General features: G+C 37.3%; 1 protein-coding gene across 2 annotated transcripts in view; it reads right to left on the reverse strand.

Moving 5' to 3' along the window:
* ttn.2 (titin, tandem duplicate 2) overlaps positions 1–15,594 on the reverse strand; it is a 170,023-nt gene that overhangs the window by 151,836 nt on the left and 2,593 nt on the right. Inside the window, exons 4-23 of one of the 2 annotated variants that reach the window (XM_058391672.1) lie at positions 12,079–12,366; positions 11,735–11,823; positions 11,437–11,648; positions 9,733–9,994; positions 8,899–9,027; positions 7,877–8,104; positions 7,670–7,783; positions 6,901–7,137; positions 6,439–6,504; positions 5,153–5,411; positions 4,980–5,025; positions 4,675–4,893; positions 4,441–4,583; positions 3,806–3,978; positions 3,489–3,719; positions 3,017–3,255; positions 2,378–2,619; positions 2,109–2,273; positions 1,861–2,029; positions 64–1,760 (exon numbers count right to left, since the gene is read on the reverse strand). In XM_058391672.1, the coding sequence (XP_058247655.1) occupies positions 64–1,760; positions 1,861–2,029; positions 2,109–2,273; positions 2,378–2,619; positions 3,017–3,255; positions 3,489–3,719; positions 3,806–3,978; positions 4,441–4,583; positions 4,675–4,893; positions 4,980–5,025; positions 5,153–5,411; positions 6,439–6,504; positions 6,901–7,137; positions 7,670–7,783; positions 7,877–8,104; positions 8,899–9,027; positions 9,733–9,994; positions 11,437–11,648; positions 11,735–11,823; positions 12,079–12,366 (5,208 nt within the window). The remainder of the gene's footprint in view (positions 1–63; positions 1,761–1,860; positions 2,030–2,108; positions 2,274–2,377; positions 2,620–3,016; positions 3,256–3,488; positions 3,720–3,805; positions 3,979–4,440; positions 4,584–4,674; positions 4,894–4,979; positions 5,026–5,152; positions 5,412–6,438; positions 6,505–6,900; positions 7,138–7,669; positions 7,784–7,876; positions 8,105–8,898; positions 9,028–9,732; positions 9,995–11,436; positions 11,649–11,734; positions 11,824–12,078; positions 12,367–15,594) is intronic. The other variant, XM_058391673.1, reaches the window with a different exon arrangement.

Below are 15,594 nucleotides of genomic sequence, written 5' to 3' on the forward strand. Positions count from 1 at the left end.
GATATTGCAAATAAATTCTCAGTATACAGAGTATAATGCAGAAATGTCAATCATGATAAATACCTTGCACCAGCAAGAAGGCATGGCTTGAAGTCTCTCCTGCAATGTTAATGGCTTTTACCATAATGCTAGCCGAGTCTTCAGCTGAGACATCTCTAACAACCAGTTCACAGACATGGTCCTCAGGCCAGTACCAATAAATTCGGTCTGACTTTTCCAGCAAGATTCCATTCTTGTACCACTGGCATTCTGGATCTGGTTTACCAACTACTCTGCAACGGAAGCGTACTTCATCTCCCAGGATGACAGTCTGGCTCTGAATACGTTCTAAGATCTTTGGTGCCTCCATACTAGGAGAAAGAGTTATTTTCTCAGGCTTGATGGTAGGAATGGTAAGTTTGCGCTCCTCTTCCATCTTCTTCTTCTCAGATTCAGGTATCTCCTTAGTCCAGTGCAGAAGCTCCTCCTTTCTCTTCTTCAGCATCTCTTCATAGGACTCATCCTTCTTGCGAGATTTAAACTCCACTGAGGAAATGGCCTCATAGTAGCCTTCTTCAGTTCTGCGTTTAAATTTGCTTCTTAATTCCTCTGTCTCTTCGGTAGGCTTCTCATGAACAACTCTCTCAGCCCTCCTTAGCTTGACAACCTCTTTAGCTTGTGAGGTCTCAGTAGGTTTATCCACCTTAACAACATCAAAAGATACTCTGCCATGCTCAGGGCCAGGACCTTCTGGAGCCTTAATCTCAGGAGCACGTCGCAGGATTGACCTGAAATCCTCCTTCTGTTTGATTTCTAGCTTCACAATATTGTCTGCAGTTCCCTCAGGGTTCTCTGCCACAACTTTGACATCTCCTGAGTCATAAGACTTACAGTCCACAATCTCAAGGTAGTGAATGCCATCATACTGTAGTCTGAATCTTTTGCTCTTGCGAATAAGCTTTCCATTCAGGTACCAGTTGACTTTTGGGGTTGGGTATCCAGTTACTCTACAACGGAATTTAGCAGTTTCCCCCTCCAATACTGCAATGGGCTCTGGAAGTAGGACAATCTCAGGCTTAGATTTTTCAGTGATTTCATCTCCGGTAACACCGGCAGGAGCTCCCTCATGAGCAATGCGCTCTAATTCATCTATTCTCGGTCCCCTCCTACCCTCAGGCAACTGACTTTCCTCAACAAGGCTCTTTTCATCTTTCACAATCAGGGTGGCTGAGTTCTGGTCAACACCAAATTTGTTGGTGGCTCTGCATGTGATCACACCACTGTCTCTGGAATATGCAACCTCATAGTCCAGACTGCAATAGCCAAATTCATTAATCATGCGTAACCTGTTGGCAGCTTCCAGGGGCTTGCCATCATGTAGCCACTCAACAACCATTGTGGGATCACCTATAGGGGTGAGTCTGCATTCAAAGTGTACAGGACCAAAACGCTTGAGTCTTACTGAGGTCAGTTTCTTTTTGAAGTGTGGCTTCTGCTGCTTCTCCTTGTCATAAAGGTCACCCTCCTCCCATTGTTCCTGACCATAACGGAGATGCAGTGGCTCCAACTCTGGTGCAGCAATTTCTTTAGCTTTGTAAGTTCCCTTAGGAATAATGAGTTTTCTTTCTGGTTCAGGTTCAGTGTACTCCACCTCAACATTGACACGGCAGCGGGTGGTATCTCGTCCAGCTTTATTAATTGCTGTAGCGGTGTACCATGCACTGTCAGAACCAGCAGTTTGGGGAATTTTGAAACGTGCTTCCCCCTTGGTTCCCTCAATCCTGAAAAAAGAGCCATTTTAGCATCTCCATATGAGTAAGTGTTTTTTTAACTATAAAGATTATAATATTTCATTGAAACATTTTAATGTATAATACTCACTTAATGTTTGGATACTTATGAGGAGAGACTATGTCACTGTTTTTCAGCCAGACAATGTCAGGGAGTGGGTTTCCAATGGCTTTGACAGCCAACTCAACCAAGGTTCCTTCCTTGACACTGACATTCCTTAGCTTTTCAATGAACTGTGGTCTAATCAAGTTTTCCTTAGCTATAAAATAAGGAAAGATATTAGTCTGTGTAACATTTAAATGGTATAGGCTTGCATGGGAAAGGAGGTGGAAACTTACCTTCTACAGTTAGAGTCATAGAGACAGTAGTTTTTCCAGCCCTATTCTGAGCAACAACTGTCCATTCTCCAGAGTCATGAGGCATAGCAGGCACCACAATCATGGACTGTGTTCCATCCTCCTTCACCACAATCTTGTGGGTGTAGTCATTCACCACTTGTTGTCCTTTGTTAAAGAAAGATATAATCATTAGTGTACATAAGGCACAATTAGAATTATTATTTATTTTTATACATAAACATGCAGCAATCATTTATCACTTTACATACCGTTGTGGAACCAAAAAGTGTCAGGCATGGGTCTTCCAACAACTTTCAAATCGAATCTTGCAGTCTGTCCTTCGGCACACCTGAAGGATGATGGTTTCATGACAAACACAGGTTTGTAAAGCCTTTCCAGCTGGGTCTCATCTGTTTCATCCAGCCTGCGAGCAGGAGAACGGCTAACAGAACGTGCAGGGGAACGTCCAGGGGAGAGACTAATGGAGCGGGCAGACATGGGGGATTCAGACCTGAAAAAAAGTCAGAGAAATGCATATTATTTTTACTTAATTCACTATATAGCAGGCACTGGAATTATGGGGAAAAATAACATAATGGGGCATTCTGTTATAGGACAATAATGTGATTTGGCTCTACATGAAGATCTATCTATAGTTACATTTAATGCTTTGTAATGTCCATGAAAAAAGTCCATGTTATCACATATTTGTGCAAATACACCAACAATTTTAATTAATTATTAGCATTAGACTATGTGGAGGGTCTGCTATATAAATCCTAGTGAAACTGATGTTACTATGGAAACAGTAACCCATTATAGCAAGCATATTAATAGAAGCATGTGATATGTGATCAACAGCTGTTTGATATGTCATTATTTCCAATGTTACAAGAATAAAAACTTACTGTACTCTCTTCATTGCTTCTGTCTGAGGATAAAAAGGCTGAGCAGCAGCTGTGGATTCCACATAGAGTTTTCCGGAGCTGACAGCATTACCCTTCATGTTACTAGCTAATGCTGTGTAGACTCCCTCATCTTCTGGCAGCACCACAGGAAGACGCAGAGTGGCTCTACCATCCTGAAGAACCTCCATCTGATAACGGCCTCCATGTTTGATGCGCTTGCCATCTTTGTACCATGCAATCTATTACAGGGGATTGTGGATGTCATAGTTTAGAATACAGTCTTAAAGTCAAAGTCTTAAACACAAAGCTATTATGGCTGATGAAATGTAAGCAAGCTAGAATCGCTTAGCTTGACCATTTGTGCAATTGTTGTTAGCTCTAAGTATTATTATTATTTTCATTATCATCATCATCATCATCATCATTATTATTATTATTTATTTATTTATTTTTATTATAATATAGTCAGTACCTTCGGCAAGGGATTTCCTTCCATTTTGCAATGGAATGTCACACCCATTCCCTCCATGATTCTGTAGCTTTTGACAGGGGTGCTAAAAGCAGATCCCACTGCCTCATGCTCAGCTGCACTTAACAGCATTTCCTCTCCATCCTCAATAACCAGATCACGATATGTAATCTTGAGGATCCTGATCTCAATCTCTTGAATGATTCTCTGCTCAAGAGCAGAGATCTGGAATTCCTAATAAAAAACAAACTAATTAGTTTTTGTTGGTGCTGTTATAAGCAAGCATAAATTAATTATCATTATGTTAAAATCATCTTTACCCTCTCTGATATGAATGTCGTCATTTGTGCTTGTTGAGCCATCCTTCTCTGCATTTCGTATTCACTTAAGACCAGAGGGGGCAAATCCGCAACTTTGGGCTCCTGAATCACTGTAGTGGTCACTTCTGTTTTGTATGTCACATCCAGGGTTTTTATATAAGCTTCATATTCCTCTGTAAAATGACAAATTAATGGAAGGATTTTCTTATAGGTTGTAAAGAGTTTCTATATTTACTTGTAATTATTAACAATTTATACCAAAGCACTAGTGACTGCTCAATTCTTATTGGTCAAAACAGCATGGTTCAGACGGTAGGATGCAAGGTTTATGTATATGAATGCGTTAATTCGAATACATTATAATTTCTATAAAAACAAAAATGGACTTGTAGGGCACATACAATTTGAGACACAGTTAATAGGAATTAACTCACTGACAAACATGAAACATCACTAACAGTTAAGAAATACTTACGTATTATGCTATGAGTTATTGTTATTGGTATTGGTGTGCAGTTATTGTAAAATAATCAATACATCACACCAGCCTATCTTTTCTCTTTTCTATCTTTCTATAACATCACTCCCCTGTTGTGTTACAATTCTTACATCATTAATTTTTGTTTATTACTGACCTTCCTCAAGAAGTCTTGCAGAGGTAGATACCTCTCCATGCTGGTTCTTGGCAGAGATAGTATACTCTCCAGCATCATCAGCAAATGTCATGGAGATTTCTAGCTTGCATTCTCCAGTGTCCTTATTGTAACTTACACGATATCTATCAGGAAAATTATGAAACATTATGATAAACTTTTATTTCTACTCTCAATAAACAGAAAACTGTTTTTGCTATTGACACATGCAAATACCTGTATCCTGATGTGAGCAGGACACCATTTTTCTTCCAGTAGATGTGAGGTTTGGGGCTGCCTCCAATCTGGCAAACAAACACAACACTGCCACCTTCCACAAGTTTTTGTGAAAGTGGCTTCTTCACAAAGAATGGTGCTGCAGCTGCTGCAGCTTCCACGGTCTCAGAGACCACGCTGATTTCAGCTGTAGCCACTTCTTTAGTCTTAATAATAGCCCTGAAAGAATTACCATTATCGGTTTTAAAGGTTTATGGAATGTTTATGTTAATCATTGTATGAAGAGTATCAGTTTTGTTCCTTACTGTTTCTCTGTAGTAATCTCTGCTCGGGTCTCAATCTCCTCGGATACTGAAATTGGAAATTGTAGTGAGATGTTTATTTTGATCTAACTGAAAGAAATTTATATATATCATAGAGTAATTAAGAAAAAAAAATCCTAAAGTTACATTTAAAGGTTAAAACTTAAAAAGGAAACCTTTAACAAGCAGGTAGCATGAGGTGCTGATTGTCCCAGCCTCATTTGTAGCAGTACAAGTGAAACGTCCACTATCCTCAGCAAAGGCCTCACGGATCAATAAACGGGCATATCCTTGCTCATATGTGATCTGGAAGTCAATAGAGCTTTCAATCCTGTAGTCCTCTCTGAACCACATAATAACTGGTGTGGGTTGACCTGAGATCTGGCACTCCAGAGTCACAGACTCTCCCTCAGTAACAGTCATGTTCTTCAAGCCCTGAAGAACAGAATACAAAGAAAATCTGCTTAACCAGCTCAACTAAGCATTTAAGCCCATATACACAAAATGTAGATATATGTATACAAAATATGTAGATGCTGCAAAGCGATATATTTGTTATTTTTTCATCCAGGGGGAAAGACAGGATCAAAATGAGATTTTTACTGTTCAGTTTATTGCATACTTCTGCTGGATAGGAGATGCACTGACTAACACAAACATTTTCTCCATGGTTAGCTAGTCAGCTGAGTTGAACGAAAGAGAAGTGAGAAATGGCAACAGCTCAGACTCGATGAAGGACTGAAGAAGTAGTGCACTGTGATAGTGGTGGTTTCAGGACTGTTTTTAATCTCATGCCCGTCCCCTAAGGAATACTCACTAATCCCACCCACTCCTAAAGTTATGTTTGTTGTCCTGTAAAGATGAATAAAATATTAATAAAATCCACTGTGGCATTGTGAATTGCTTTGTAACACACATCTTGTCAAGAGACAGCATTCGGAGCTATGTGTTGCATGTCACTGCCCAATTCCACTCAGCTTGATTGGCATCAGATCAGTAGGAGATGCCATCTGACAGAGACAGATCCAGGCAAGTTTTGGGATTTAACTGAACACAGAGTTGGCCTCAAAATTGGACTTCAACTTCTGATTCATTATGATTCTAGAAAAAATTCCCAGATACTGCTATAGACATCCTTTATAGCATTGCATAGTATCCTCTAAGAGAATTAAAGAGTTCTATTGAGTCTGCTGACAGACATGAGGTTCTATGGTGCACACTATTAGTTTCAGAAGCAATGATTTCAGCTGAGTCACTACACAAGTTCATTTTAAGAATTTATATGCTATTAAATAATTGAATATAATACACCTTGCACATTTCTTGAACTGATCTTCATATCTCACGAACTGTGACCAAAAATATGTTTTTAATGTGCATTTTTTTAATCATATAATCTACTGCTGCAATGTTGCATTAACCAGAAGGCAAAAAAGGGAAGAATGCACTTATAATTACTTACAGCAACAACAGTTGGTGGAATACTTGGCTCCTTGGCAACTGAGGGAACTGCAGCTGTTTCAAGAACCTGGGTAATACAAAATATGATTTTGAACACTTTTGTCAACAAGATCATGTGTTAGTACCTGACTTAGCAGCTGGGAAATGAGATGAACTATTTCAAAAAAGGGTATACATGATAATGGGAATGGGATAATAAAAGAAATGATGAAGAAAAGGAAAAAGAAGGGAAGGTGCATAAAATATTTAGCGAGAACTGTGATTAGAAGAGGCAGGTAGATGAGGCAGGTTGATAAGGCAGGCAGATGAGGCAGGTAGAGAAGAAGAGTGTAATCCACAGTTAAGGAGCTGAACTCTGAAGTAATATGTGACCACACAAGTGATATATGACCAAAACAACTGTGACAAGGAACTTGTGAGATTAATGACAAACATCTGGCAAGCATCAACCAAAATTACAAACCTGTGTCTCCCATTCCCCTGTATATGAAGCACCTATCTGTCTCTGAAAGTCTGTGTCGAAATGCAACTGATATTTCTCAGTGACATCTCTAAATGGAGGAGGGGTGGGTTCTGGAGTCACTCTTGTCTCCACAATCTTATATGTCGGAGGCTTGACAGGCTTGATGATCTTTTGAGCAGTATGAGTGGAAGACAACTCTTTCTGAAGTGTGGCAATAGCAGAACCAGCTATTGAGACCTGACCAACCCAAGGAGAGGAGCGTGAATCAAAAGGGCACAAGTCATAACAACATGGGTTACTGTTTCTTAGATTAGCCACTTCAAATGGGAATCATGGAAAAAAGGAGGGAGTCCATTGGGATTATGGGATGAAATGGATTATGGGGAGCAAATTTTAACAGAAGTTAGAAATAAACAAAGGAAGAATGTGATGTGGTTAATTTTTATGATTCAGTCATTATATCTTAGGTTATTTAGGGTGATGAATTACTTTTTATTTAGAATGAACGAGTGTATGGCTTAGTATTATCTTGTACAGTGTTAGAGTTAGAGCTAATACAAGTTTTGCTTTTGAATGACATCAGCAGTACTTTCTTAAAGTTGCATGTCAGGCAAGCAGGATAAATTTGACTTTTTTTTACCATATGCAAATGACTGAAAACCATATATGATATATTTATTTACCATGTCTAATTAAATTTCTTATGAATATTTGTTTATGATTTGTCTATAAGGTTATTCTCTGCTTGCCTGATATAACTGCCGCTTACCTCATAGCTATGTTCAGGTTTAGGAACAGTAACTTTTGAAACTGTGAAATGAGGAACTGGGGATGGGGCAAGGCCAGAATCCACCTGGGCCTTAACCTCAGTAGTTCTTTGGATCTAATATAAATCAACAAAAATCAGGTTGATGAATTGAAAATAAACCACCACCTTTCATTGAATAAAAGTACCCTGTCATAGAAGACTTCTAACCTGGCTGACTTGAACTTTCTGCTCGGTGGAAATGCTCGATATATCACTGGGAATTTGCAAAACCTCCATTTGACTTGCAGCCTGTTGCTTAGCACTGAGCATTGCCTGTTGTTTAATGTCAGTTTCCTCTTCAGCCAAAGCACTCTCAACATGCACAGGTTTTCGTACACGTGCTTGATCCACCGCAGCAAGCACTGTGGCCACAGCTCCAGCCTTTTTCCCATCACCCTGGCGATAATAAGTATCAGTTGTAATCCAGTACATAGACATACATTATGTTCTTCGTCAAAGACACCCTCAGATTCATACATTGTGTGTTTAATTTAAAATTACAGCATTTTAAAAGCACACAATAAAGTGTGTTTCCTGGCTTGTAATGAGTTTGCTGTGCAGTGATGTTAGCAAGTTGGTTATAAGTTGGGTCCCTTTGCTGTTAGATAATATGACAACATAAAAGCAAAAGACAATTTAAAAATGTTGCTTAGGTCTCATGGCAGCCCCCTGGTATGATTTTGTCTTAATTGTTTATAAATAGAGGATACATCTAAAGAGATACCATGAGTGATTTGTTAGCTTTTTAAGGGCTATGGTTTCAGCAGTGGGATGAAACCAAGAAGATATGAAGAAGAACTTGCAGAAAAAGCTGACCTTTATATTAATTTTAGAATAATAGATAATTACTTTTTGAACATGAGCTTGAATATGATTAATTAATTCTGAACACAGATAAACCCCTCTAATTTAAAAGTGTGTGCACACTTATTCATCCAGGGTATTGTACCTTTTTTTATTTTTGCTATTTTTTCCTACATGGTTTTTGATTGTTTTTCACTTAATTTTTTACATTTAATTTCACATTGAGGATAGTAGTACATTGATAGTACATTGTATATTGTGTTTTTCAAGAGATGATGTAACTGTTTAGTATCATTTTAGGTGAAATTGTGAACTTTTCATTCAAAGTGCTCTCAGTACACCCAAGTGAATGTGCTCCAAACACAAGGATGATGGCTTAAGGATACCTGTTCCTGAGAGGTAAATGTGTAATGGCTAGAGGTTGTTTCCATAGTTGTTGTGTGTTCTGGGAGAGAAGCAGTGGCCTCTCTTGCATTATCCTGCTCAAGAAGTGTCATGGATGAAATGTGCTTGATCTGTTTTGCCAAATAACAAGGAAAATAACAATTATCTTCACAGTAGATGTGAATGATGTTTTGCTGTTAGTATCATGTGTGGATAAAGTGGTGGAAAAAAAAACTTGAAATTAGTCTTCTTGGGATTTTGTGATTCCAGAGCAATAAAAAAATAGTGAAAAAAATCACTGTGGTGTGACAAGAAATATGAATGTGAAAGGGTAATGAGAAAAATGTACATAACAACTTGAAAAGGCAAAATGAAGTTTATGGAAGTCAATGGAGGCACCAGGATGGAGGTGAATTAAAGGGTTGGATGAATGACCATGTCACTGAATGACCAAACTACCTGCTCGGTCGGAGATGCAGGAAGAACAGTAGCAGTGGTGCTCTCTACACCATGAGGCTCTGCTGAGCCAGCAAAAGGCTTGCGACTACGAGCCTGGTCCACTGCTGCCACCACAGTGGCAACAGCAACAGATTTGTCATCCTTGCTTTGCTGTTCCTTTCATACATGCAAGTAAAATTAGGATGCAACCTAGACATGTGTGTTTGTTTGCATGTTTTCTTCAGTATTGCATGGAGATAGATATTAATGCATCATTTCAAAGACACCAGCACCTTTCATTTATTCATTTACAATTTGTACCTCATCAATAAATAGATTTCCTCTCTTTTACAAGCATTCAAGCCCTAACTTCAAGAAAGGTTGAGTATTCTGCCTACCTCTTTGACAGCGACACCGCTGACTTGTTGCTGCATGGTGATTCCACCTTCCCAGCGCTGCTCTGTGCGGATCTGGGTAGTGGTTTGAACCTGTGCAGCCCTAGCTGCCATGCTGGCAACGTAGCTAGACTCAGACACATATCCCGCCTGTTTCCATGGAGGCAGGACCTCTGTGGTCTGTGTAACCTGTTTTCGGGTCATCACTGGGGACTTGACAGGTCTGATTGGTGATATGGACAGTCTTGTGGAGGGGGATACAGTTCTGAAAATAAAAAAGAAGGACAAGTTACATTAAAAACCATGTTAGACTAGTATTTTGTTAAATTTAATTCCTATGTATTTGTAATTTCATTGTTTCCACCATGAACGATTTGCATATTAATTTGTATTTTACATCTAATCTTGAATGACATCTGATATTTAGTTTATAATCACACACTGATTAGGCTTTTTTAAATCAGTCTTCTTTTATTGACAGGTTAGTCTATTTTCACTTAGATTAATGGTTTATAAAATACCCACAATGCCATTTGTCTGCCTGCTGATAGTAATGCTATTGGGAATTAGCTCTTGCTTCACCTCTACTTGATATGCAATGCAGCAGCACTGTCTAACTCTCACACCTCCTCGTCTGTGCACTCTGCTCAAAGAGATAAGGCTCTAGTGCTTCAAGTTTTATGCTAATACGGCCATCATACTTGTCACTTCACAGATCGCTAATGAGCAGAGCTGTCATATAACTGTGTCATATAGCTGCATTGAATTCTTGAACTGTGAGTCTCTTTTGTTTTCATTTTGCTCTTTTTTTTTTATCGCTAAAGCAAAACCATGCTGTTATCCATAAAATTTGAGAGAGTTTAATTTTTTTCTACTATTAACCATAAATTCTACCATAACTGGTGACCCACTCGAAATCTTCTCAACACACAGGAATAAAGGAAATAAAGCACCAGCCAAGAAATTAGCATCATAAGCAGCTCTAAGCACAACCCAAAAATTTCAATATGTGCATAGTTAATGTGTTTCACCTTTTTTTTAAATAAATGGTCAGAAAATTGATCCTAAACTACTGTGCCATTTAATGATATGTCAGTCTCTGGAGTAAATATGTTTAATTTATAAAGAATTTTTAAAGTCTGAAGGACATATGTAAATATATAAGGATATAACAGAAGCCACTGGAAACCACAATTTAATTGGAATAGAGTCCATTTCAGGGCTAATGGAGAGTAACTAACCCTGTTCCTTGGGATCTACTACCTGTTCAGTTCCACTCCTCTGCTCTAACTTACCTACTAGACCCAAATGTAGTTGATTAAAACTCAAAAGAAGCATTCACTCTTCTTCTGTAACCTATTTTTTCCAGCAAGGTGTCACAGCAAGCACTCTGGGAACACTGGGAATGAGGTGGCAACACACCCTGGATGGAACACTAGTCCATCACAGAGCAGCCATTCACACACAGATTCACACATAAGGGTAGCTATTAAACCTAGTGAAATGGATTTTAGAGGAACATTGAAACCCCAGAGGAAACACAGACAGGCACTGGGAGAACTTGTGAAACTCAATACCAAAAGAAAACTCAAGTGAAGGTTAGAACCAGGGACCCTGTAGCTGTGAGGAGGCATTAATGTCTGCTTCACCATTATGCCACATTATCATAAATATGTAGATAATGTAGAAAATTCAGGAAATTGTTACCTGACAGGAGTCGGTGTGGGTGCCTTCACATGCCTCACAGGAGAAGGTGACTGTTGACGAGTAACTGAAATTTTAGTCACAAGAGATGGAGGAGACTTGGAGGTGGGTTTGGGCGGCACACGTGGTGGAGTCTTGTGGGCCATCTGTTGAGCCAGAATACCTCCTTCCACTTGCATTTGCATGGAAGCAGCCTCAAAGTGAGTTTCCATTCTCTATGGATCAACCAAAAGCCAGATATTAGCAGAGCAGCATTAAGTGTTGACAGTAAACTCTGCTTCGAATAAGGAATATTGATTACCTTTTCCATTCTGGTTTGGCGGGCCTGTGAAATCTGAGAGCTTGAAATGACTGTCTTAATTTTCTTAGCAGGCACAGCTTCCTCTTCACCTGCACAGTTGGTCATTTTAGTTAGCATTGTAGAATTTGGTATGCACCAAGATATAACCAACAAAATTCAAGTCATATCAAACTTTATAATTAGCTAAGGAGAAAAATCAAGGAAAACATTTCTGTCACTCTCTGAAATATAACCCATTAACACTTACTTTCATATTTGTATTAGCATATTAGCATACATACAAATCATTAAGATTACCAATCCTTCAAGATACAAATCCACAGATATATTGTAAAGAAAATTACCTTGAACCAGTAGTTCTGCAGTTGAAGTGGCACGTCCACTGCTGTTAGAGGCAGTAACTGAGTATGTACCAGAGTCTTCAGGAAAAGCCTCGGCAATCAACAAACTGTAAAGGTCTCCATCTTGAACGATCTGAAAGTCAGCTGAGCTCTGAATCTCAGCTCCCTCTCTGTAAAACTTCACCACAGGTGTAGGGATTCCTGTCACGCGGACATCCAGTCTCACTTTGCTTCCTTGTCTCACAGTCATGCTTTGTAGTCTCTGAATAAAGTTGGGTGGCGCAGTTTCCGCTGAAAAATAATCCATACATAGAATTATCAGACCCGACCTAACACCCACACCTAGAGCAAGTTATCAAAATGAGCAAAACAAGCAATTCTGATAATGTTGGTATTATTACTAAAGCTATGGCCTCAGGTAAAGCATCATACATTCAGGTAGTATTTCCTCTGAATTTCTAAGATGTTAGCTAGCAGATTAGCACAGAATATGTGTTAGTAGTCTTGCTTATCTAATGATGATGTTCTGATACATTTGCAATGTTAGGCTGTAATTTACATAACTTGCATGCATATAAAAGAATTATTTGCATCTGTCGTATGTAAACTACACATACAAGTACTTAAATAGGCTAGTATTACTGCAAAAACTGCCTAAATTACAAAGCATAATCTCTAACCTTTATTTAAAACAAGACATTTCTATGTAAAATATCATGGTTTAACTTGCTTTTCACATTTAGATTTAGATTTCAACCTAGAATATGTGCTTATAGCCAACCACTTAGCATTAACTCTGATTTATTTGTTTGTTTGCTTGTTTGATTAAAAAGGATAATTCATGTTATATTATCCCAAGTCCCATAAGCCAAACCACCTAAAATGTGTTCTTTCATTAACCTTTACAAAAGAAAGCTAATATTTAAAGCACTTACTTAGAATTCACTCTTTAAAAAAATTAGCCAGCATTAGCTCTACTACAAATCTAGTATTAAGCCTTAAAAAATAATGGTTATTAGCTTTCATCACCAAAGCTAGAAAGCATAAGCACCTATCAATTCCTAGCTAGCACTAGCTTTTAGCATCAAACTTCCTTTAAACCAAAAATAGTTTGCTGTAGCTGCTAACGATACAACTATATCATATTAATATAAGTAGCTTTTGGCATGAATAACACCTACTGTCCTAGCAATCATGCTACAACCACCTAAATCAAACACAATCTAAACACAGCTTCAAAATGAACACAATCTATACACAACCTCGGCACCATATTAACACAATGGCATCAAAACACAATTTAATCATAATCCAAATAGAATTGAAAGACAATCTAAACACAATCAAAATTCATTAAATGTGCATCTAAATTAATCAAAATATAATCCACTTATAAACAAACTTAAATGCAGTCTAAACTTCATTATTACTATTGCACCAATACAAATTCCTTGTACAAGTAAACCCATCGTACTCTGAGATGAAAGTCAAAACACACGTTAAAACAGTCTAAATACACTCTAGAAACAATCTGAACACAATCCAAACAAAATTTAAACACAATCTAATCCCAGTCAAAACACAATCTAATAAAGACAACCTGAACACAACCTAAAAACAATCACAATCCAAAAACAATCCAAGCAGAATTTGAACACAACCTAAAAACAATACGAACACAATCTAAACACAATCTAAATAGATTCTAAATATAATTTAACAATCAAAACACAGTTTATACACAAGACTTTTGACACAATCTAAAAACAATCTAAACAAAATCAAAACACAAATTAAATGCAGGCTAAACAGAATGTAATTCTGTTACATAACCTAAAAGCAATACATTCACAATCTAAATACACTTTAAATAAATTCTAAAGACAGTCTAAACACAATCTAAACAAAATCCAAACATAGTTTAAACACATACAACTAAATATACTTCAATGCAGAATCTTAAACTAAACCTAAACATAATAAAATTTAAACACAGTCTAAACAAGAGAAGTGCAATTTAAGCACAATCCAGGCAAAATTTCAATACAAACACAATATAAACACAGTCTAAACTCTAATCAGAATATAAATGTAATTTGAATGCAATCTAAATGCAAGCCAAGTAAAACCAAAATCCAAAAATAAATGTAACTCACACACTCAGCACAGATTTATTTTAACATAACCCAACAGATATGTATGATATTTAATTGATATGTTCAAATCAGTTTAAAACTAAAGGTTTTTTCCATTTATTGTAGCCATGGAGCTTTCTATTTCTGAGCTTTCCACACACAATTTTAATTAGGTATAAGGTCTAGATATTATTTATAGGACCGATTGTGTTTGTTGAGATCTAGACAAATCTCAGAACTCATTCTGATCAAATAACTAGTCAAACATGGTATTAACAGTTAATTTTCACTGCTACAAAATAATCACTAATTGGTTATGTGTTAAAGCTTTAAGAACCACCTTTCACACTGATACAATAACAGAAAAATGAACACAAATCAATTTAATAAGGCATCTAATTCTGGATGAATATTGCTTCTCAAAACTCAAACTAGATATGCTCCCATTTTCAACCATGACATAAATCTTCACATCACATGTTGTACCTTAGAGCTTATTTACAGTGTACTATAAATACTTGTCCTTAATTTCCCTGGACATGATACCCTTAACAGTCTTTAACAGCATATCCTATTTTGATTTTGATCTCCATTTCACAAAACTATAAGATGTACACTTAATCCTGATTTATTACCCTTATTTCCAGATGACTTAATCCTGACTTTACTGTTAACACAATAATGGCACTTAAATGCAAAAACAGCAGGTATAAATTACTTGAGAATATTCTTCAAACATATGAACTGTGAGAAGAGGCATATTTGGCCATATCATTTGAAAATGTTTTTGGTAACTGACTGTATACAATCTTTCTAATAGAGTCACAATAAAAGCATGTTAAAAAGTGTGAAATACAGTATTGAGTGTCCCAAAAATAAAACATAACATCTCAAATTGCATACTTTACATACTTTTATGTGTGAATAATGTGTACACATTGTGTACACAAATATTAGTTAACTTTTAATACACTGACATGTGAAATGTTGGATACTTCTTTGTCTCTTGAGTAAATTAGATTTTTACAAAGCCAAGCCACCTCAATACTAAGACTAATTTGGGATGTTTTTCATATGATATAAATTCCATGTATACAAAAAACATGTCAAGGACTTATTCTTGTCAGCAGATTTTGTGCTCTTGTTCTTAAGTCTGCAGTGTTGTTTGTGCTGGCCTGTGTTATGTACATCTTGATAACAATTAAAAATCAAAAACATACTTCTGCACTTGTTGCAGTCTTCTCTAGGGGCAGGCTAGAGCAGTAGCTAGAGGGGCGGAGCCATCAAGCTGTGTGTCCATTTAAATTTATTAAAATGTAGTTGGTCGATTGAGAATTTTACTGAACCATGTATGTAAATTAAAAGCAAAAGAGTTTAATTGGAA

Source organism: Hemibagrus wyckioides, linkage group LG06 (assembly GCF_019097595.1).
Source record: "Hemibagrus wyckioides isolate EC202008001 linkage group LG06, SWU_Hwy_1.0, whole genome shotgun sequence".
Taxonomy (NCBI): domain Eukaryota; kingdom Metazoa; phylum Chordata; class Actinopteri; order Siluriformes; family Bagridae; genus Hemibagrus; species Hemibagrus wyckioides.